This window comes from Heptranchias perlo, chromosome 19, assembly GCF_035084215.1.
Source record: "Heptranchias perlo isolate sHepPer1 chromosome 19, sHepPer1.hap1, whole genome shotgun sequence".
NCBI classification, from domain to species: domain Eukaryota; kingdom Metazoa; phylum Chordata; class Chondrichthyes; order Hexanchiformes; family Hexanchidae; genus Heptranchias; species Heptranchias perlo.
In genome coordinates this window covers 5,122,061-5,144,705 of record NC_090343.1, presented here as the reverse complement: position 1 = coordinate 5,144,705, position 22,645 = coordinate 5,122,061, and the positions used below count along the sequence as shown (strand labels likewise).

Below are 22,645 nucleotides of genomic sequence, written 5' to 3'. Positions count from 1 at the left end.
GGCGCTCTCTTTTTAATGGAATCGTAGAATCTTACAGCGCAGAAGGAGGCTATTCGGCCCATCGTCCCTGTGCCGGCTCTTTGAAAGAGCTGTCCAGTTTAGTCCCACTCCTCATACCCTTGCTCTCTCTTACTCCTGTCCGACAGCAGAACCTGCCCTGAGTCTGTTCCCACCCGAACCCCAGAATATGAAACCATCCCCCCTCTCCCAATGCGTTCTCACTAATGCCCACCAAGTAAGATGAAAGGACGGATCCTAATTCATTCAGTCACTCGCCTCACTGCATTTTCCAACATTTCCCTCGGTTTCTGGTTTTCCAGTTTGCTTCAAAAGTATTTCATTGGCTGTAAAGGGATACCCTGAAGTCATGAAAGATGCTATGTAAATACAAGTTTGTTTGTTCGTTCTGTTGGATTTTTTTTTAATCTTGATTTCACCCATTACCTCCTCCTCCTTTTATTCTAGGGGATTTTTGTCCAGTTGGTACAGGCTAATTCCCCCTCTTCTCTTGTTGGGCTACGTTTTGGGGACCAGATCCTGCAACTCAATGGGGAGAACTGTGCTGGTTGGAGTACTGACAAAACACATAAGATGCTGAAACACGCATCGCAGGACAGGATCTCAGTCATTGTCCGTGACCGGTAAGTATCTGCCATGATGTCCCGGGTCTGATCACACTACCAAGGGGGTGGGGCATAGGGGCTTCCTCCAATTAAATACAAATAGTAAGTAATTGTAAACTGGAAGAATTAACTCTTTCCTTTTGGTTTATTTTTGAAGGCCCCGCACCATTAGATACTTTTAATGGGTAAAATTTGTACAACTTCAGATCCATCGCTGAAATAACCCACAGTACAATCTTTTATTTTTCCTGAAGTGTCCTATTTGACCCTGAGCTGAGTTTCCGACCCCATATCCTCTCCATCACCAAGACCGCCTACTTCCACCTCTGTGTAATCTCTCGTCTCCGCCCCACCTCAGCCCATCTGCTGCTGAAACCCTCATCCAGGCCTTTGTTACCTCCAGACTTGACTATTCCAATGCTCCCCTGGCCGGCCTCCCATTTCCACCTTCCATAAACCTGAGCTCATCCAAAACTCTGCTGCCCCTATCCTAACTCGCACCAAGTCCCGTTCACCCATCACCCTCTGTGCTCGCTGACCTACATTGGATCCTGGTCCAGCAACACTTCGATTTTAAGATTCTCATTCTTGTTTTCAAATCCCTCCGTGACCTCGCTCCTCCCTATCTCCTGTAACCTCCTCCAGCCCTACAACACTCCGAGATCTCTGCACTCCTCCTACCCTGGCCTCTTGTGCATCCTCCACTTCCTTCGCACCACCGTTGACGGCCCTGCCTTCAGCTGCCTAGGCCCTACGCTCTGGAATTCCCTCCCTAAACTTCTCTGCCTCCCCACCTCTGTACGGGAAGGGTATCAAGGGATATGGAACAAAGGTGGGTAAATGGGGTTAAGGTACAGATCAGCCAGGATCTAATTGAATGGTGGAACAGGCTCGAGGGGCTGAATGGCCTCCTTCCTGTTCCTACGTAAAGCCTCACGGTCTTGGGTGATTTTATTTCAGTTCTAAGATTTTCCTGAGTTGCAGTTCCACCTCGTGCTTGTAACAGGCTTGGGAGGAACAGATGATTTTGGACCTATGGTTCCCAAAGCTCTCTACCACTGGGGGGTTTTCCTCACCTCATGTCTGGGTCTGTTGGAGACTAGTTGATGGAGATTGATTGCTGTGATTAGTCAACAACTCCATTATCACCATATCAGGCGACTACCAGGATGGGAGAAGGAGAAGCAAATGGACCTTGGTCATTTTTCAACTATCAATTCCTATGTTCCTATGATTGGGGAAGGGGGGTTCTTTCTATGCTGTTTGTAGACCCAGATTATTCTAACGTTTTTAATGATTTTTTTTTCCCTCTCTCTTCCAAGGCCATTCCAGCGAACGATCACGATGCATAAGGACAGCACCGGCCACGTTGGGTTCATCTACAAACGTGGAAAAATCACCTCCATCGTGAAAGAAAGCTCCGCAGCCAGGAACGGCTTACTGACTGACCACAATATCTGTGAGATCAACGGCCAGAACATCATCGGACTGAAGGTGAGAGACAATCCACAATCTCTGTTTACCCAGAACCTTTAAGGGTATCAATAATCGCAGTTCACCCAGAAACTACATCAAATGCAGTTTATATAGAACCTGTAATAATCCCAGTAATTGTAATATCCTCCAGAATCTGTAATAATAATTAAAATCTGTAATAACTGCAAGCAATGCGTAATGACAGCATGTCGCACTGAAACTATATTAAACTCAGTATACACGGTCTGTGTAACTTGGGTTTTATCCAGCATTTTCTGTTTTTTTAATTCAGATTGCCAGCATAGTTTGCTTTTGTCTGTAAGAACTGCAGTTTTTGCACAGACCCAGCAACTGTGTGCGCAGTAAGAGAAACAGGAAACCTAGATTACCGATTAAAGTGTCCCCACCCTGGGACGCCTGGTGAGTCACTGCTGTTTGGCGGTGCACTTGCCTTTTCTGTTTCCTTCAGTAGGTGGTGCTGCGATGCCACAGCGGGGCTGACTCGACCCCTTTGACCCTCTACTCTCTGTCTGCTTCTGTCCACTATTCTTGTGCCAATGACGCATATCCTATTTAGTTGCTGAATAACATTTCCTATGGCACAGGAAAGATCGAATGTGCTGCTCAGCAACCTACACAGAATCATTTATAAATGTCACTGCACGGCCAACTGGAAGGAGCTTGCCATTGTAGAATTCAGGGGTTGTACTGAAGGTGACATCTAGTGGCAGAAAGCTATTGGTGCAACGTCTGAATATCCACGACAAATAATTCACTAAATCCAACACAGTATTTGGAAAGAGAAAGGGCAGATTAATAATGACTTTGATGTAGTCATGTAGGTTAATGACTTTGATGTTTGATGAAGTAAACATAGATTTCAGCAAGGCTTTTGACAAGGTCCCACATGGCAGACTGGTCAAAAAAGTACAAGCCCATGGGATCCAAGGGAAAGAGGCAAGTTGAATCCAAAATTGGCTCAGTGGCGGGAAGCAAAGGTTAATGGTCGACAGGTGTTTTTGTGACTGGAAGGCTGTTTCCAGCAGGGTTCCACAGGGCTCAGTACTAGGCCCCTTGCTTTTTGTGGTGTACATTAATGATTTGGACTTAAAATGTAGGGGGCATGATTAAGAAGTTTGCAGATGATATAAAAATTGGCTGTGTGGTTGATAGTGAGGAGGAAAGCTGTAGACTGCAGGAAGATATCAATGGACTGGTCAGGTGGGCAGAAAAGTGACAAATGGAATTCAATCCGGAGAAGTGTGAGGTAATGCATTTGGGAAGGGCAAACAAGACAAGGAAATACACAATAAATGGGAGGATACTGAAAGGTGTAGAGGAAGTGAGGGACCTTGGAGTGCATGTCCACGAATCCCTGAAGATAGCAGGACAGGTAGATAAGGTGGTTAAGAAGGCGTATTCCTTTATTAGCTGAGGCATAGAATATAAAAGCAGGGAGGTTATGCTGGAACTGTATAAAACACTAATTAGGCCACAGCTTGAGTACTGCATACAGTTCTGGTCACATTCCAGGAAGGATGTAATTGCACTATAGAGGGTACAGAGGAGATTTATGAGGATGTTGCCAGGACTGGAGAATTTTAGCTATGAGGAAAGATTGGATAGGCTGGGGTTGTTTTCTTTGGAACAGAGGAGACTGAGGGGTGATTTAATTGAGGTATACAAAATTATGAGGGGCCTAGATAGAGTGGATAGGAAGGACCTATTTCCCTTTTAGCAGAGAGGTCAATAACCAGGGGGCATAGATTTAAAGTGATTGGTAGAAGGATTAGAGGGGAGCCGAGGAAAATTTTTTTCACTGAGGGTGGTGGGGGGTCTGGAACTCACTGCCTGAAAGGGTGGTAGAGGCAGAAACCCTCAACTCATTTAAAAAGTACTTGGATGTGCACCTGAAGTGCCGTAACCTACAGGGCTACGGACCAAGTGCTGCAAAGTGGGATTAGGTTGGGTGGCTCATTTTCGGCCGGCGCGGACACAATGGGCCGAATGGCCTCCTGTGCCGTAAAGTTTCTATGATTCTATGACTGGGGTATGGAGATGGAAACTGGGATATCCTTATCGGCAAAGGCTGAGGCTCTTTCCTCTAGAGAAGGTTGAGGGGAGACCTGATAGAGGTCTTTATAAGATTATGAAAGGGTTTGATAGGATAGACATAGAGAAGGTGTTTCCACTTGTGGGGGAGACCAAAACTAGGGGTCATCAATGTAAGATAAATCCAATAGGGAATTCAGGAGAAACTTCTTTAACCAGAGAGTGGTTAGAATGTGGAACTCGCTACCACGTGGAGTAGTTGAGGCGAATAGCTTAGATGCATTTAAGGGGAAGCTAGATAAGTACATGAAGGAGAAAGGAATAGAAGGGTGTGCTGATAAGGGTAGATGAAGGAGGGAGGGAGGGGGCTTGTGTGGAGCATAAATGCCAGCATAGATTACTTGGGCCAATGGCTGTTTCTGCCCTGTAGACTCGATGTAATAATGGGAGGCCCTTTATTGGATTTAACAAGGCAAAGAACAGGAGAATAACTAGCCCATAGCCTGACTTTGTTGGGATTGAGAGAGTCCAAGGGGCAAACCAGCTTTCATTAACTTGATCTTTTCCTTGATCGAAGGCTGAATTTTCCCAGTTGCTCTGTTTTCTCATTTTCTGTGGGAAGTTCTGCAGGTTTTTATTGATCCTGTTAACTGGGTAAAGTTGTTTTTATTAAACAACATCGAGCCCGCAGATTCACTTCCACACAATTTTTTATTTATAAGCAAAGAGATTTATAGAAACTAAGAGGAACATAGTGCAGAATTTAGGGGGCCTCATTTACTTGGGTGGGGAAAGAGGGAAATGTTACTTACTGATTTTCTTCCCTCTCCTGAAGGTGCTGACCCTTCCGCAGGTGCAGGCTGTCCTTGTTGGAGAGACTAGAGATGGTTAAGGGGAGATTTAATAGAGCTGCTCAAAATTATTAGGGGTTTTAATAGAGTAGATAGGGAGAAACTGTTTCTACTGGCAGGAGGGTCGGTAACCAGAGGACACGGATTTAAGATAATTGGCAAAAAAATCCAGGGGGGAGATGCGGAGTAAATTTTTATACTGTGAGTTGTTATGATCTGGAATACGCCGCCTGAAAGGGCGGTGGAAGCAGATTCAATAGTAACTTTCGAAAGGGAATTGGATAAATACTTGAAAAGGAAAAATTTGCAGGGCTATGGGGAAAGAGCAGGAGGGTGGGACTAATTTGATAGCTCTTTCAAAGAGCCGGCACAGACACGATGGGTTGAATGGCCTTGTGTGCTGTAAGATTCTGTGATTGTAATACCTTTCTTCATGTGCGAGTCTGGACAACGAGTGTTGTCATGATTACCGTGGCCAACCTCGCACCTAGTCCTCAGCTGACGCCCAGACACCCGTGAATTTTCCAGCGGGAGTCATTGGAGTAGAAACCCTGACTGAATATCCTCCCCCACCCTGGGGTGCTGAATTCGATGGTGCCACCCCTACCAGCCAAGGTAATGAGGGTTGAACCTGGAACCTTCCAGCATTTTATGCTTCGCTGCTACACCAGGCAGTGCGTTTAGTCACTAGGCCATCGGCAGAGATTTCGTGTCTGATTCCGAAAGGTCTATTCCTTGGCAAGGAAACCCTCCAGTGGCGGGGAAATCTTTGGGAACCATGGGGCAGCAATTGGGATACATTCCCCCCTTTTATCGGGCATAAAGCAAACCAATTTATCAGTGGGGACGGTCTGCGTCCAATCTGCACAGGCGTTGGTCCCGCTGCTAAATTCGTGGGGTGCCTAAATCAGTCATTAGGCTGTTTAAATATATAAACACCTGTTGAAGGAACCCATCGAGAAATTCGTTGGCAAGACCCGACACCTCAGGATTGTTCAGCAACCCCCATGGCCACCAACTCCAGTTAAGTTTTCAAAAAGTAAACTTTTTTTTGTTTTTTTAAAAAAAAAACACCCATGGAGCCAGGAGGAGCAGGAATTCTGCCCCAACTCCACAGGAATCCCGATCGGCCAATTTCCATCCATCACTGCCCCTCGGTTCAGGCTCAAGCTGGTCGTCCCGACAGTGGACCCAAAAAACGGTACCAGACTTATTTCTGGGCCCGTAGGTCCAAAGTCACCTGTTCCTCCCAATGCACGTTACACTTTAGATTCAAATTGTTGATGTACCATATCCCAAAATGTTATTTTCTGAAAGAAATCTACCTAATTTGCATTTGAATGAATCGATACTAACTCTCTAGGGAGCCTGTTCCATTGATTGACCACTCGTTCACTGAAATATTGTTTTTGTAGATTAGTTTTGAATTGTCCCCCCCCCCCCCCCCTTCAAGCGCAGGCCGTGTCCTCTGGGTCTACTGTTCTTGACGAGGTGAAAGAGCTTGTCATGGTCAACACTATTTAGTCCCTTTAGCAACCCAAAAAAAGCAATCCTATCACCTCTCAGCCTTTTCTTTTCCAGTGAGAAAATGCCCAATTTACATAATTGCTCCTCATGATCCCATCCCTCCAATCAACCTGGTTGCTCTTCTCTATCCTTCCTGGTTGCTCTTCTCTATCCTTTTCAATAGCTGCAATTTATAAGGTGAAGGTGACGTGACTTGGGTATATATATATATATATTACATTTATAACTGATTTATTCACAGTTGTTCCTCTTATTTTACAGGACACACAGGTTGCTGACATCTTGGCCACTGCTGGGACCACAATCACTGTCACCGTAATGCCGACTGTTATCTATGAGCACATGGTGAAGAAGTAAGCAAATGAGATGCATCTGATGCAAACACTCGAATTCTGCCGTGCCTCAGTGGGTAGCACTCTCGCCTCCGAGTCAGAAAGTCGTGGGTTCGAGCCCCACTTATGGGGAGAAGCAGGGGTGGCGTGTTGAGGAACAGGGGGTGGGGTGGGATGGGGAGGGGGGATGGGAAGGGGAGATTCCATGACTGGACACTGCTTTTCAATGACTCTGGTTTGACGATGCTGTTCTGGAGGCTATAAACTTGAGCTCATCCAAAACTCTGCTGCCCGTATCCTAACTCGTACCAAATCTGGTTCACCCATCATCCCTGTGCATCGCCTCGATTTAAAAAATTCTAATCCACGTGTTCAAATCCCTCCATGGCCTCGCCACTCCCTATCTCTGTAACTTCCTCCAGCCCTACAACCTTTCGAGATCTCTGTGCTCCTCCAATTCTGACCTCTTGTGCATCCCCCACTTCCTTTGCCCAACCATTGGTGTCCGTGCCTTCAGCTGCATAGGCCCTAGGCTCTGGAATTACCTCCTTAACCCTCTCCGCCTTTCTATTCCCCTTTTTAAGACCCTCCTTAAAACCTACCTCTTTAACCTAGCATTTTATCACCTGTCCTAATGTCTCCTTTGGCACGGTGTCAATGTCTGTCTGATAACGACCCTGTGAACCGCTTTGTGACGTTTTACTACGTTAAAGGCGCTATATAAATGCAAGTTGTTTGCTGTTTGTAGATGTTGCCCGGATCTGACCACATGTTTGTTCTTCCTACAGGATGTCCTCGGGCCTTGTGTCCCTGATGGATCACTCCACCCCTGAGGTGTAAGAGCAGTTTCTGCAGGATTCTCTCCCAAGTTCCAACAACGGTCCAACGTGGAACTGACCAGTCTGCGATCTCACCTGAAATAAGCAGTTGGATTTCAGTTCAGCTCTTTTCTCACACATATATTGTGCTGACATGTCGATTTCTGATGGGGGGGGGGGTTTATTAATATTTTACTCTTTATTGTATAATTCCCTATGACTAGCCCCTATCCTGTGAAACTCTCCGCCTTGTTTAAACCTTCTTGGGATTGAACTCTCAATGTGCGTTCTATAGGGTGATGTAATTATGGGCAAAATAGATCCTTCAAATTGTCGAGAGAGGGCATTGGTCTGCGGGTCGATCATGGACCGAGAGCCACTAAAGATTGTAAAAATTCTTGGAATCCCATGTAACAAAATTGGAATATGGTATATTGTAAACCAGTGGCCTTGGTCATTGGCTGACAGGTCACCAGTCAGAACACAGAAATTATATCACATGACCTTATCACAGCAAAGAAACCACAACTGGAGCCCAGCCATTGGTCAGGGTCAACAGCTATTGGTCAATTGGGGGGGGGAATTAAATTTGAAAGCCAAGGCCCCACTTAAACCATTTCTGAGCAGACAGTAAATACTCTGAGTGTCTGCACCAGGCACAGTTTGGTTTCACTGGCTCTTTTTGCACATTTTAAGCAGAACGAGAATGTAAACTCCAGTTCTGACGAAGGGTCATCGACCTGAAACCTTAACTCTGTTTCTTTCTCTACAGATGCTGCCTCACTTGCTGAGCATTTCCAGCATTTTATTTATGTAAACTTTGTTTAGCACAGGGGTATCACAACTTCAGTATCTCCTCATCCGATGGGAGAACTCTTAGAACTGCTGATCCCCAGCTACCCATCGCGGGGAGGCAGACGTAGGTGACAGAGAAAGATCACAATCATTCACACAACAAAACCAGGGGAAGAGCCACTGGGGTTATGTTTTCTGTTAAAGTTGGTGACTTTTTGTGCTAGGGAACAAGACTCTTTTTCCCGATTTGCACATCCAGGGGGCAATTTTAACCAAACTCGCCCGTCGAGAAACTGCCGGGATCGGGCACACCGCTGGTTTTACACCCCGCCCGATTTGAAATCAATGGAGATTGTTATCGGGCGAGGTGTAAAACCTGCATTCCACCCAATCCTGTCAGTTTCCTGATAGGCGGGTTAGGATAAAATCCACCCCCCCACCCCCCAATGTCAGCATCGAGCAGATTCAGGCAGGTATCGAGTGGGTTAGAGATGAAGCTCCCTTGGCACCATTAATTCGGATGGATGGAAACATCAAAGGCCGTTGGCCCCACAATTTCCCGTCTACCGCCCCTGCGAACACCACTCCTCGCCAGGCCTGTCCGATCGATGAATTAGCCTCTTGGTGTAGAGTCTGTTGTGACCGTGTATGGGTTAAATTTGCACTGAGAGAGATCCTTCTGGCTACTTGGAGGTGCTCTTCAATGCTTTTGGTTGGTAAAATCCCATCATCCCTCCTAGATTTTGCACTATTTTAAAATAAAACATCCTCAGTTAGCACCAAATTCTGCAGGAAGAGTTTTGTTTTCACAGCTGCTTTATAATCGTTAAACTCTAAGTAGTATGAGTGCAACTCTTACAACACAAGACAGCGGTGCCAATTTTACTTGTTTTTATGACCTGTCTCTGCACTTAATGATATTCAGCACTCGGGATTCACTGATGTTCAGAATCAATTCAGTTCTAAGCATGCCTTTTCTACAGACACAAGGCGGGGTGGAGAGTGAAATCGGCTTTGGGAGATAACGCAAAAACGTGCGATTGTGAATCGACAGCCCGTTTTTGCGTTTTCGCCAAAAAAAATTGACCCACAAGCTCTCGGCAAAGGGTTTGTGACCTCGTCACCGTTTGAAGTGGCTAACCTTGCAAATCTGCTTCAATTTCCTTGTGATCCTCAAACGTGACTGATAAAAGTGCAATATTAATCATTAAAATCACTTCATGTTGAACGGACTCTCAGGAGCTTGCGTTTTTCTTCGTGTAGCGCAGGAACGAGCCATGTGGTGATGTAGCCCAGGGTGTACTGGCAACTGAGCTCAGCTGATAAATCAGCAACAACTGGCATTAATATCGCACCTCTAACGTAGGGTGGGTTTTGTAGCAGATGACCTGACCCGACCCCCCCCTCTCCCCGCCGCCAAAATCAGGGGTCAAGGCCACTTTCCTGGATTGAATCTTTCCAGCCTGAGGCCCGTGTCTTGTTACTTCATGGCATTCAGCTTTTACCGGCCTCAAGGCCTGGGTCCTTGCGGCTAAGGACATGGGAATTCTGTGCCCTTGACCCAGAGGCTCTGCCTCTCTCAAAGCCCTGCGAATACTGGCAGTGTAGCCCAGGACTTGGTGTATCTGGGTCCCAGCCTTGTCATGGTTACAGCAAGTGTGAGTGGAAGAGGCATAGACTGTCAGAGCGGCCTTATTTCAGTACTGGCTGACTCAAATATTTTCCATTTCCTGACACTTTATTGCCTGAATCATGGGCCATAGGCACTGGATGAGACCCCCCAGCCACACAAAGAAATAGGAGCAGGAGTAGGCCATACGCCCCCCTCAAACCTCCTCTGTTAAGACAGACACACACGCAGATGTACACGTACACATACAGATGTACACCTTTCTCTGCTCCCTCCCCGTATACACACAGCTCTGCTGTACTCTGTTAGGAGACAGACAAAGAGGGCAAAGACCTTGATCAGACCCTGGGTACAGGTGACACAGCTTTTCCCAATGGCTCTGGTGTGAGCAGCGGGTTAAAGTATCGGGCAGGGTGTAAAACCTGCATTCCACCTGATCCTGTCAGTTTCCCGACGGGCGGGTTAGGATAAAATCCACCCCACCAATGTCAGCATTGAGCAGATCCAGGTAGGTACCGTGTGCGTTAGAGATGAAGCTCCCTTGGCACCATTAACTTGGATGGATGGAAACATCAAATAATTGGAAATAAGGAATTTAACATTAATGCAGCACTTGGCCAGGCTTGACCACATAAGCTAGGCTGACACTCCCAGTGTAGTACTGAGGGAGTGCTGCACGGTCAGAGGTGCCATCTTTCGGATGAACCGAGGCCCCGTCGGCACCCTAAGGTGGACATAAAAGATCTCGGCACTAAGAGCAGGGGAGTTCTCCCCGGTATCCTGGCCAATATTTATCCCTCAACCAACATCACTAAGACAAATGATCTGATAATTATCCCATTGCTGTTTGTCCGAGCTTGCTGTGCGCAAATTGGCTGCTGCGTTCCCTACATTACAACAGTGACTACACTTCAAAAAGTACTTCATTGGCTGTAAAGCACTTGGGGATGTCCTGAGGTCGTGAACGACGCTATATAAATGCAAGTTCTTTTCTTTAGGCCAACTCCCAGCTGAGATCATACTGGTGATCGAACCTGCGACCCTCTCGGTCCCACTGCTGAAGCGGTCAGTGGATAAGCTCAATGAAGTAAAAGAGGGGGGGGGAGGGAGGAGGTGGAGCCAGAGCTGTCGGTTAACCTCCCTTCTCACAGGCTGAGGGAGCACGTTGTGCAATTCCAGCATTTTCTGTCGCTATTTCAGGTTCCTTGGATTTTTTCTGCAGTGATTACACAAGGTGTTTTATTTCGCATACAGTTCACCTCGATTGGTACAGGCGATCAACGGAACTCGGTAGAGAATGAAGCCTCTCGATCACCTGTGATACTGTAATGGGTTCGGGTATCAGCCTGCTCCGCAGCAAGGGTCAAGCCTCGTGGTCAGGGTCACGCACAACGACTCCAACACGGTCACAGACACAAAACGAAGACATCGTCGGACGAGACAACCACGGCCGTGTTTCTGGCAAGTCCACCAGGGTTCCAGAGCACGACACCCCTGCCTAGTGTTTACACCGAGCGGGAGGAGGAAAAGTGCTGGCAACGAACACGCTGGGGACCCTCTTTCATACGGAATCTGAGGTGAGACCGCTCCAGCAGCAACCTGTCATTCGTCAACGGGAACGCCATTACCTCCAAGCCACGCACCATCCCGACCTGGGCATTGTTCTTCACCGTGAACTGGCTCGATATCCCGGCATCTTGTTACCGAGCACCATCGCCACAGGCACTGCCAACAGTCCAGGAAGACCGCCCACCACAACCTCCTTCTCAGGGCAACTAGGAAAGCATGCAATAAATGCAGGCCTTGCCAGCGACGCCCACATCCCGAAAATTAATTAAAGAAAAAACATTAGAGCGGAAATGTAGAAAATGCAATTACCTTCCAATATCTTAAAACAGCGATTAATTTGTTTAAAGAGCAACCCCTCCTCTCTTTGGATGTTTCAAAAGAACATTCTACACCCACTACACATGACCCACTGCAAAGAGAGATTTTCTAGCTTGTAAATTAGAAATATGTAATCTCTGGCCCCCGTTTGCGGAAGTCCCTTGCTGGATGCCTCTGTGCAACTGTCCTGAATTTATTAAGTGAATGGGTCCACTCACCCATTCTGCTTTCTGGAGTGTTTTAATTTTTGCGCTCTCACTCTTGACAGGCATCCCACTATTTAAGATTGTTATTAAAGGGACTAATGATCCAGTGTTTCAGATTTTCTCCCCTCCTCTCCGAAGCCACCGAATCTTGCTTGGGTTCCAGTTGCACAAATGCCTGAGCCAATCCCCACTACTTCACTCAAGCGCCCGTTCTCTGTGTACGGCCTGGACTTTGAGTCTCGGCAGGCCATTCAACCATTTTGGGGGGGGGGTCAAAGCAGAGTCCGATCATGTGACCCCCCCCCTCAATCCGTGACCTGTCCACCAAGGGACGCTGCATACTGATAAGGATCCAGGCCCATGGCTGATTTTCCCCCCTCCCTATCCCCACGTCATTAGGCTAATTGTAGTCCCTTTACCAGTAACCCAACTGAGATCAGTTAACTCAGCGCAGGGATTGAAGCTGGGACATTTCTTGGCTGCTAGGCTTGGCACTGGGTAAGGCCAAGTCACATGTTCTCAGAAGAGTTGGTCTCTTGAGTATTTATGTTAAAAATTATTTTTGTTTAGCACCAGTTTAAACGGTGGTGGGTTTGCTGGTCAGGGATTGTGGCAACATTCTGTGAAATGGTCCACGGGAAAGAATTGGGAAATAAATCCTTAGCTTTTAAAATCTGGATCTGAGGAAGGGTGACTGGGTGATGAAACGGGTTAGACACTGGTCTTTAAATCTTGGGTATGAGCTTAAATCCACCCAGACTGATTCGATGACAGTGTTCCCCTTCTGCTGGCTGTAAGGAACAGGAAGAGGCCATTCAGCCCTTCGGACCTGCTCTGCCATTCAATTGGAGCATAGCTGATTTGTACCTTAACCCCATTTACCCGCTGTTGCTCCACATCCCTTGATACCCTTACCTAGTAGAAAAGACTGAGGGGTGACCTAATAGGGGTCTTTAAAATTTTGAAGGGGTTTGATAGAGTAGACATAGAGAAATGTTTCCACTTGTGGGGGAGACCAAGACTAGAGGTCATAAATATAAGATAGTCACTAATAAATCCAATAAGGAATTCAGGAGAAGCTTCTTTACCCAGAGAGTGGTTAGAATGTGGAACTTGCTACAACATGAAGCAATTGAGGCGAATAGCATAAGGGGAAAGCTAGATAAACACGAGGGAGAAAGGAATAGAAGGATATGTTGATAGGGTTAGATGGGTCGAATGGCCTGTTGCTGTAAATTCTATGAAATAAGAATCTATCCCTCAATCTTGAGAGCTCCAATGGACTTCCAGCATCCACAGCGTTTTGGGGGAGAGAATTCCAGATTTCTACTACCCTTTGAGTGAAGAAATGATTCCTGATTTCCTAGCTCTAATTTTAAGATTGTGTCCCCTTGTTCTGGACTCCCCCACCAGAGGAAATAGTTTCTCTGTATCTACCCTATGAAATCTTTTAATCATTTTAAACACCGTCATCAACTCACTCCTCAATCTTCTATACTCAAGGGAATACAAGCCAAGTTTACGCAACCTGACCTTGTAATTTAACCCTTTAAGCCCCGGTAGGGGTCCAACGTGAAATGAGTTTGGCGAGTCTCAATGCAGCTCTGAGACCAGCTACTGCTAATCCGGCACTAGCTGACAATCTGAGTCAAAGAGGGGGCAGAGTGACTGCTGTGGTGGGGAGTTTCGGAGCTGAGGGACAATGTTGGACGCAATCTGATCTCCCTTTGAGTGCCGATTGGTGAATTTACCCTAGTATTTAATCACATGGGAACTGATCTGGGTGCTAGAAACACAAGAAAGCTCCTTTTCCACTTCCTTGCAGTAGTACACCTCACCTGCAAAAACTTCACAGAAGTACATGCTTATATATAAATAAATAAATAATAAATAATCAATCCAGTTGGCGCCACATAAATCAGGAAGAGGACGGGCTATTTACTGTGATGGTAGAGAGATTCTTCGACACCTGTTGGACTAGGGCCACGGTTATATGAGATTGTTGAACATCCAGAACAGCTCTGAGAGAACTAGAACTGAGCCCTCACCTTCCAACTGAAAAAGGAATGAAGTTATTACACTTAGCGAATTTTACATTGCATCTGATAGCGGGAGTGAAAGTGGCATTTCGCAAAGCGTGTTGCTGATGGAAATGTGAAAAACATTAATACTTTTTCTTTAAATAAGGATAACACCAAAATATGGAGTCTTTGAAGTGCATTGGAGATGGTCCCAGGAGTATCTGATGCATTGGGTGTTTCACAGCCATGCAATGCAGCATAAAGTCCCAGACTTCAAATACTGGGACATCTCTGGGGGCGTATTTCTTTCATTTGTATATATATGTATGTATCGATGGTTTGTTAATGCAGTGCAAACAGCTGATTCTGTGGGTGGGAATGGTACAACTTTGTGCCTCCCGGTGAAGGGATGGAGGGGAATTACAGGAGAGGGTTGAGGTGGGGGGGGGGAAAGAGAGAACGGCGGATGGCCGGGCTAGGACGGAGGGTGGCGAGGGGAAGTTGCGTTGGTGCTCAATCGGCGCAGGGACTGCAGAGCGACGACACAGCAGCTGCGCAGCAGCACGCCGATGTTGTAGAGCGGCTGGGAGCTGCCTCGCTGGGTGCTGACGATCCAGGCGACGGTGGGGACGGCCGGCACAGTCACCGCCAGCAGGTCCACGATGTAATAGCGGCTCCAGTGGGCAACCTGGCCGGTAGCTTGGTCCACCGCGCTAGTCCCGGGCTGGCCAGGATCGGAGTCTCCTGCTCCGGGGGTCCCAGCCGCCGCTCCTGCAGGGGCCGAGCGGGAGTCGGTCGGCCTCAGATCCAGCGTCCCGCTGAAGCTCTCAAGAGTCTGATAGTCGGGTAGGGGTCCCGGGTTCTCCGCCTCCGGGGTCCGGAGGGAGGTGGGGCCGCTCGGGCTGCAGGCGTTGGACTTCAGGACCTTCTCCGCTATCGCTTCCAAGTCGGATTCACGGGCAGAGAGGTCAGTCTGGATGCCCTGCTCCCGGACAGCACTCATCTGGCTCCCGCCCGCAGGATCACGGACGATTCCCCCGGGCGTGCGCGGTTCGGACCTCCCGGTTAAAGATGCCCCGCTGGCCACACGATCGATCCCGGAGGAGAGAGAGCCGCGGTCGGGGAAACCCCTGCTGTCGGCCGTCTGGAACTCGGCCCCCTGCTCGCTGAGCTTGGTGTAGGTGGAGCTGCGGGTCAGGGACTTGGCCAGAGAGCCACCGTCAGACGTGGAAGCACCGTCCTGGGCCAGCTCCATGCTGTGCAGCAAGGTCTCCAGCTTCTTGTTCTGAATGTTAATGTCAATGAAGTACTTCTGGATGCCTTTATCCTTCTCCACCAGGTTGTTCTTCACTGTGTCGATCACCTGCTTCAGCTGCTTGATCTCCTTCCTGGCCTCCTTCAGCGAGAGTTGAGCCTCCACACGGTGGCACTCTTCCTCGATCCAGTCCTCCTGCATTCTGGAGAGTTGCGATTTCAGGTCCTCCACCTCCCCCACCCTGTGAAAACCATAGGGACGACAAGTCAGTTACCGATTATCTGCCGAAACAATCTTTAACTTTCATAGTAACATGAGGAGGCCATTCAGCCCCTCGGACCTGTTCGCCATTCAATTAGATCATGGTTAATCTGTATCTCAACTTCATTTACCCGCCTTTGGTCCATAATCCCTCGATCCCGTGCCCAAAAGAACTCTAACGATCTCAGTCTTGAAAATTTCCACTGACCCCCAAAATCCACGGCCTTTTGGGGGTGAGAAAGTTCAAGATTTCCACTAACCTTTGTGTAAAGAAGTGCTTCCTGATTTCACTCCTGAAGGGCCTAGCTCTAATTTTAAGATTGTGCTCCCTTGTTCTGGATTTCCCCACCAGAAGAAATAGTTGTTCTGTATCTAACCTACTGAATCCCTTGATCATTTCAAATACCTCGATCAGATCATCCCTCAACCTTCTCAACTCAAGAGAATACAAGCTAAGTTTATAATTTAACCCTTTAAGCCCCAGTATCATTCTGGTGAATCTGCACTGTACACCCTCCAAGGCCAATGTATCCTTCCTGAGGTGCGGTGCCCAAAACTGAACGCAGTATCCAGATGGGGTCTGACCGAGGCTCTGTACAACTGTACAAAAGTTAAAATTCTAAATTGGAGAAAGGCCAATTTTGATGGTATTAGACAGGAACTTTCAGAAGTTGATTGGGAGAGTCTGTTGGCAGGCAAAGGGACGTCTGGTAAGTGGGAGGCTTTCAAAAGTGTGTTAACCAGGGTTCAGGGTAAGCACATTCCTTATAAAGTGAAGGGCAAGGCTGGTAGAAGTAGGGAACCTTGGATGACTCAGGAGATTGAGGTCCTAGTCAAAAATAAGAAGGAGGCATATGACATGCATAGGCAGCTGGGATCAAGTGGATCCCTTGAAGAGTATAGAGATTGCCGGAGTAGAGTTAAGAGAGAAATCAGGAGGGCAAAAAGGGGACATGAGATTGCTTTGGCAGATAAGGCAAAGGAGAATCCAAAGAGCTTCTACAAATACATAAAGGGCAAAAGAGTAACTAGGGAGAGAGTAGGGCCTCTTAAGGATCAACAAGGTCATCTATGTGTGGAACCACAAGAGATGGGTGAGATCCTGAATGAATATTTCACATCGGTATTTACGGTTGAGAAAGGCATGGATGTTAGGGAACTTGGGGAAATAAATAGTGATGTCTTGAGGAGTGTATATATTACAGAGAGGGAGGTGCTGGAAGTCTTAACGCGCATCAAGGTAGATAAATCTCCGGGACCTGATGAAATGTATCCCAGGACGTTATGGGAGGTTAGGGAGGAAATTGCGGGTCCCCTAGCAGAGATATTTGAATCATCCACCGCTACAGGTGAGGTGCCTGCAGATTGGAGGGTAGCAAATGTTGTGCCTTTGTTTAAGAAGGGCGGCAGGGAAAAGCCTGGAAACTACAAACCGGTGAGCCTGACATCTGTAGTAGGTAAGTTGTTAGAGGGTATTCTGAGGGACAGGATCTACAGGCATTTGGAGAGGCAGGGACTAATTAGGAACAGTCAGCATGGTTTTGAGAGAGGAAAATCATGTCTCACGAATTTGATTGAGTTTTTTGAAGGGGTAACCAAGAAGATAGATGAGGGCTGTGCAGTAGACGTGGCCTACATGGACTTCAGCAAAGCCTTTGACAAGGTACCGCATGGTAGGTTGTTACATAAGGTTAAATCTCACGGGATCCAAGGTGAGGTAGCCAATTGGATACATAATTGGCTTGACGACAGAAGACAGAGGGTGGTTGTAGAGGGTTGTTTTTCAAACTGGATGCCTGTGTCCAGCGGTGTGCCTCAGGGATCGGTGCTGGGTCCGCTGTTATTTGTTATTTATATTAATGATTTGGATGAGAATTTAGGAGGCATGGTTAGTAAGTTTGCAGATGACACCAAGATTGGTGGCATTGTGGACAGTGAAGAAGGTTATCTAGGATTGCAACGGGATCTTGATAAATTGGGCCAGTGGGCCGATGAATGGCAGATGGAGTTTAATTTAGATAAATGTGAGGTGATGCATTTTGGTAGATCGAATCGGGCCAGGACCTACTCCGTTAATGGTAGGGCGTTGGGAAGAGTTATAGAACAAAGAGATCTGGGAGTACAGGTTCATAGCTCCTTGAAAGTGGAGTCACAGGTGGATAGGGTGGTGAAGAAGGCATTCGGCATGCTTGGTTTCATTGGTCAGAACATTGAATGCAGGAGTTGGGATGTCTTGTTGAAGTTGTACAGGGCATTGGTGAGGCCACACTTGGAGTACTGTGTACAGTTCTGGTCACCCTATTATAGAAAGGATATTATTAAACTAGAAAGAGTGCAGAAAAGATTTACTAGGATGCTACCGGGACTTGATGGTTTGACTTATAGGGAGAGGTTAGACAGACTGGGACTTTTTTCCCTGGAGAGTAGGAGGTTAAGGGGTGATCTTATAGAAGTCTATAAAATAATGAGGGGCATAGATAAGGTAGATAGTCAAAATCTTTTCCCAAAGGTAGGGGAGTCTATAACGAGGGGGCATAGATTTAAGGTGAGAGGGGAGAGATACAAAAGGGTCCAGAGGGGCAATTTTTTCACTCAAAGGGTGGCGAGTGTCTGGAACGAGCTGCCAGAGGCAGTAGTAGAGGCGGGTACAATTTTGTCTTTTAAAAAGCATTTGGACAGTTACATGGGTAAGATGGGTATAGAGGGATATGGGCCAAGTGCAGGCAATTGGGACTAGCTTAGTGGTATAAACTGGGCGACATGGACATGTTGGGCCGAAGGGCCTGTTTCCATGTTGTAACTTCTATGATTCTATATGAAGCATCACTTCCTCCCCATTGTATTCGAGACCCCTGGAGATAAAGGCCAACATTCCATTAGCCTTTTGATTGCTTTTTGTACCTGTGCACTAGCTTTTAGCGATGTGTACCTGGACACCCAAATCCCTTTGCTCTTCCACAGCCCCTAGTCTGTCGCCCACTCTGCCGCCATAACCCCGACGAAAGTTCAGTGGAAAACCCGCTTAGGTGCATGAATAGGGTTTCCGCCAAAGTTACGATGGCGGAGCGGGAGATTCTCCGAGGAAATTCCCGGCATAACTCTTTCGAAGCAAACCCTGAGGTCAATTAGATGCTAATTGTTTCTCCGTAGACTAACAGCTTGTAATTCCCTGTTTCCTCTCGAAGGTCAGAAGATGCTACGAGGAACAGGGAATGACTGGCCCATGAGGTATCAGTTGGTGCCTTCAGTCAGGTCTGAGCCATGTGGTGTCAGTCAGTGCCTGGCCCATGCAGTATCAGTTGGTACTGGGCCAGCGGGGATTTGTCAACACCAGCCTGTGCAGAAGCAGTCAATGTGGGGTCAGCGCCAGGCTGGTTGGGATTGGTCAGCGCCAGGCTGGTTGGGATTGGTCAGCGCCAGGCTGGTTGGGATTGGTCAGCGCCAGGCTGGTTGGGATTGGTCAGCGCCAGGCTGGTTGGGATTGGTCAGCGCCAGGCTGGTTGGGATTGGTCAGCGCCAGGCTGGTTGGGATTGGTCAGCGCCAGGCTGGTTGGGATTGGTCAGCGCCAGGCTGGTTGGGATTGGTCAGCGCCAGGCTGGTTGGGATTGGTCAGCGCCAGGCTGGTTGGGATTGGTCAGCGCCAGGCTGGTTGGGATTGGTCAGCGCCAGGCTGGTTGGGATTGGTCAGCGCCAGGCTGGTTGGGATTGGTCAGCGCCAGGCTGGTTGGGATTGGTCAGCGCCAGGCTGGTTGGGATTGGTCAGCGCCAGGCTGGTTGGGATTGGTCAGCGCCAGGCTGGTTGGGATTGGTCAGCGCCAGGCTGGTTGGGATTGGTCAGCGCCAGGCTGGTTGGGATTGGTCAGCGCCAGGCTGGTTGGGATTGGTCAGCGCCAGGCTGGTTGGGATTGGTCAGCGCCAGGCTGGTTGGGATTGGTCAGCGCCAGGCTGGTTGGGATTGGTCAGCGCCAGGCTGGTTGGGATTGGTCAGCGCCAGGCTGGTTGGGATTGGTCAGCGCCAGGCTGGTTGGGATTGGTCAGCGCCAGGCTGGTTGGGATTGGTCAGCGCCAGGCTGGTTGGGATTGGTCAGCGCCAGGCTGGTTGGGATTGGTCAGCGCCAGGCTGGTTGGGATTGGTCAGCGCCAGGCTGGTTGGGATTGGTCAGCGCCAGGCTGGTTGGGATTGGTCAGCGCCAGGCTGGTTGGGATTGGTCAGCGCCAGGCTGGTTGGGATTGGTCAGCGCCAGGCTGGTTGGGATTGGTCAGCGCCAGGCTGGTTGGGATTGGTCAGCGCCAGGCTGGTTGGGATTGGTCAGCGCCAGGCTGGTTGGGATTGGTCAGCGCCAGGCTGGTTGGGATTGGTCAGCGCCAGGCTGGTTGGGATTGGTCAGCGCCAGGCTGGTTGGGATTGGTCAGCGCCAGGCTGGTTGGGATTGGTCAGCGCCAGGCTGGTTGGGATTGGTCAGCGCCAGGCTGGTTGGGATTGGTCAGCTGGGTCATGCTGTACTGACCAGCGCTGGGCTGTGACTGTAACGGTGGAACCGTGCCATATCCCTGACTTGGCCGTACCTCTCATCCAGTTTCTCCTCCGTTTCCTTCAGCTTTGCCCTTAGGTGCCTGATGGAGACTTCTTTCTGCTGCAGGGGGGTCAGATACTGCTCTGGCGTTGGCGGTTTGATCCCATGGTTTTCACTACAAGAAGAATATTTACTGGATCGTCTGCAAAACGAGTTGAGAAACAAAAAGGATGAGTGGAGGAAGCAGACCCCCAACCGGGTCGATTTGAATCGTAGTTAGAGTCATACCTGCGAGAAGTTAAACACTAGAAAGCCATATATTAAAGAAAGACTTGCATTTATTTAATGCCTTTCACGACATCCCAAAGCGCTTTACACCCAATAAAGTATTGTTGTCACTGTTGTAGTATAGGAAATGCAGCAGCCAATTTGCACACAGCAAGTTCTCACAAACAGCAATGTGATAAAGATCAGATAATCTGTTTTTAGTGAATATTGGCCCCAGGACATCAGGGAGAACTCCAATGCTCTTCTTCGAAATAGTGCCGTGGGATCTTTTACATCCACCCGAGAGGGCAGACGGGACTCGGTTTAACGTCTCATCCCAAAGACAGCACCTCTGACAGTACAGCACTCCCCCAGTACTGCACTGGGAGTCTCACTGGGATTATGTGCTCAAGTCTCCGGATTGGGAATCGAACCCACGATCTTCTGACTCAAGAGGTGAGAGTGCTACCCACTGAGCCACGGCCGACTCCGTTAAGCGTGTAAAGCGCAGCCACCACTGTGTAATTTTTTGCGATCGCTCCGATTTCTGAAGCTGCAGGAGCTGGTTGGCAGGCTCAGAGTGGGCCAAACACCTGCCTTCTTGCAAGGGGCCTGGCGTCTCTTCAATTTTACCTGGGGGTGGGGCTGCTGTCGCTGCCCTTGTAGGAGCCGGAGTTGCTGCTGCTGCTGAGCGAAGATGTGGCGCAGCTGTCCCGTAGCCCGACCGGCGGAGAGGTGCGTCTGGACGGCTGGAGGAGGGGCTGCGCCTCCTGCTGCGCTGATGTCGGGGTGAGCGCCGATTTAAACAGAGAGGAGAAACCACTTCTTCCGTGGAGGCCACGACTAAAGGCGGGGGAGGGAGGGAGGGGGGGGGGAAACATTGACAAGAAGATGATGCATCAGAAACCAGTTGTGCGTTTACAGTTAGAACGCAGAGTGCAACAAAATACACAGACCATTCAGTTCGAATAAGGACACTCGAGGGACTGTGATTGTGGGAGTGGGTCGCAGGCAGTCAGGGACAAAAGCCTCGATTTTAACTGGCAGGTAAAATGGAGCGGGGGAAACTTACCCACTCTTATCCCACCTCCATCTGGCCGACTGCAACTTTAGCCGGCGTTACGGACGCCTGTCCCCAGGCCAGCGGGATCCTCCTTAAATGTGCAGATTGGAGCAGCCTGCGGCATTGTAAGCGGAGCAGCCTCCGGGAGCAGGGCAGCCCACTCACATGCAATCTGGCAGTACAGTGGAGAGGAGAAATACACTGTGTAGGAATTTGCTGCATTCCCATCAAAAGCATTCCAGCTTTTTCTTAGTGTATATATATATATATATATATATATATATATATAATGCGTGTGCGCATTCTCTCTCTCTCAGCGTTAAAATTGGGCAGCCTTTATAAATTTGCCCTCTTACATAGAATGTACAGCACAGAAATAGGCCATTCGGCCCAACTGGTCAATGCTGGTGTTTATGCTCCACACACGTCTCCTCCCACTTTACCTCATCTAACCTTATCAGGATAACTTTCTATTCCTTTCTCCCTCATGTGCTTATCTAGCTTCACCTTAAATGCACCTATGCTATTTGCCTCAACTACTCCTTGTGGTAGCAAGTTCCACATTCTTACCACTCTCTGGGTAAAGAAGTTTCTCCTGAATTCCCTATTGGATTTATTAGTGACTATCTTATATTTATAGCCCCTAGTTCTGGTCTCCCTCGCAAAAGGAAACATTTTCTCTACGTCTACCCTATCAAACCCCTTCATAATTTTAAAGGCCTCTATCAGGACACCTCTCAATTCTCTATTGCACCGAAACCTTTACAATCTGCGCTAGCTACCGCTGTGCGTACCTCCGTGGTCCTGGAGATCGTCTGCTTCCTGATCCTGACATTGGGGGTCGCTGTAGTGAACCAACGGAGGTCCTGAAAAACAAAAGTAAGATCCACATGAAGAGACTGTCCTGAGCCACAGCTGGTGAGTGCTGGGGTCGCCAACTCTGGTTGACTGTATTGCTGGAGGTTTCATCACATGACGACCTGCCTCCAACTACCCCACCCCCACACTCCCACCATTGGTTGCCCAACACATCCATCCTCATGGGACCCGCCTTCCCACGGCCGAT

The 22,645-nt window shown here is 48.4% G+C and overlaps 2 protein-coding genes across 3 annotated transcripts in view; one reads left to right on the top strand and one right to left on the bottom strand.

The window, feature by feature from the left end:
* LOC137335101 (syntenin-1-like) overlaps nt 1–9,706 on the top strand; it is a 29,932-nt gene extending 20,226 nt beyond the window's left edge. For both annotated transcript variants that reach the window (XM_068000209.1, XM_068000210.1), the window contains exons 6-9: nt 466–641; nt 1,946–2,117; nt 6,791–6,882; nt 7,650–9,706. In XM_068000209.1, coding sequence (XP_067856310.1) covers nt 466–641; nt 1,946–2,117; nt 6,791–6,882; nt 7,650–7,701 — 492 coding nt within the window. In that variant the 3' untranslated portion in view covers nt 7,702–9,706. The remainder of the gene's footprint in view (nt 1–465; nt 642–1,945; nt 2,118–6,790; nt 6,883–7,649) is intronic.
* Nucleotides 9,707–14,604: 4,898 nt separating this feature from the next.
* Nucleotides 14,605–22,414, bottom strand: LOC137335401 (syntaphilin-like). The gene is made up of 4 exons (XM_068000754.1): nt 22,374–22,414; nt 21,150–21,359; nt 20,302–20,451; nt 14,605–15,714 (listed from the first exon to the last, which is right to left on the bottom strand). The coding sequence occupies exons 1-4, from the start codon at nt 22,412–22,414 to the stop codon at nt 14,694–14,696; spliced, it is 1,422 nt and encodes a 473-aa protein (XP_067856855.1). The 3' UTR covers nt 14,605–14,693.
* Between the last annotated feature and the right edge of the window lie 231 nt (nt 22,415–22,645).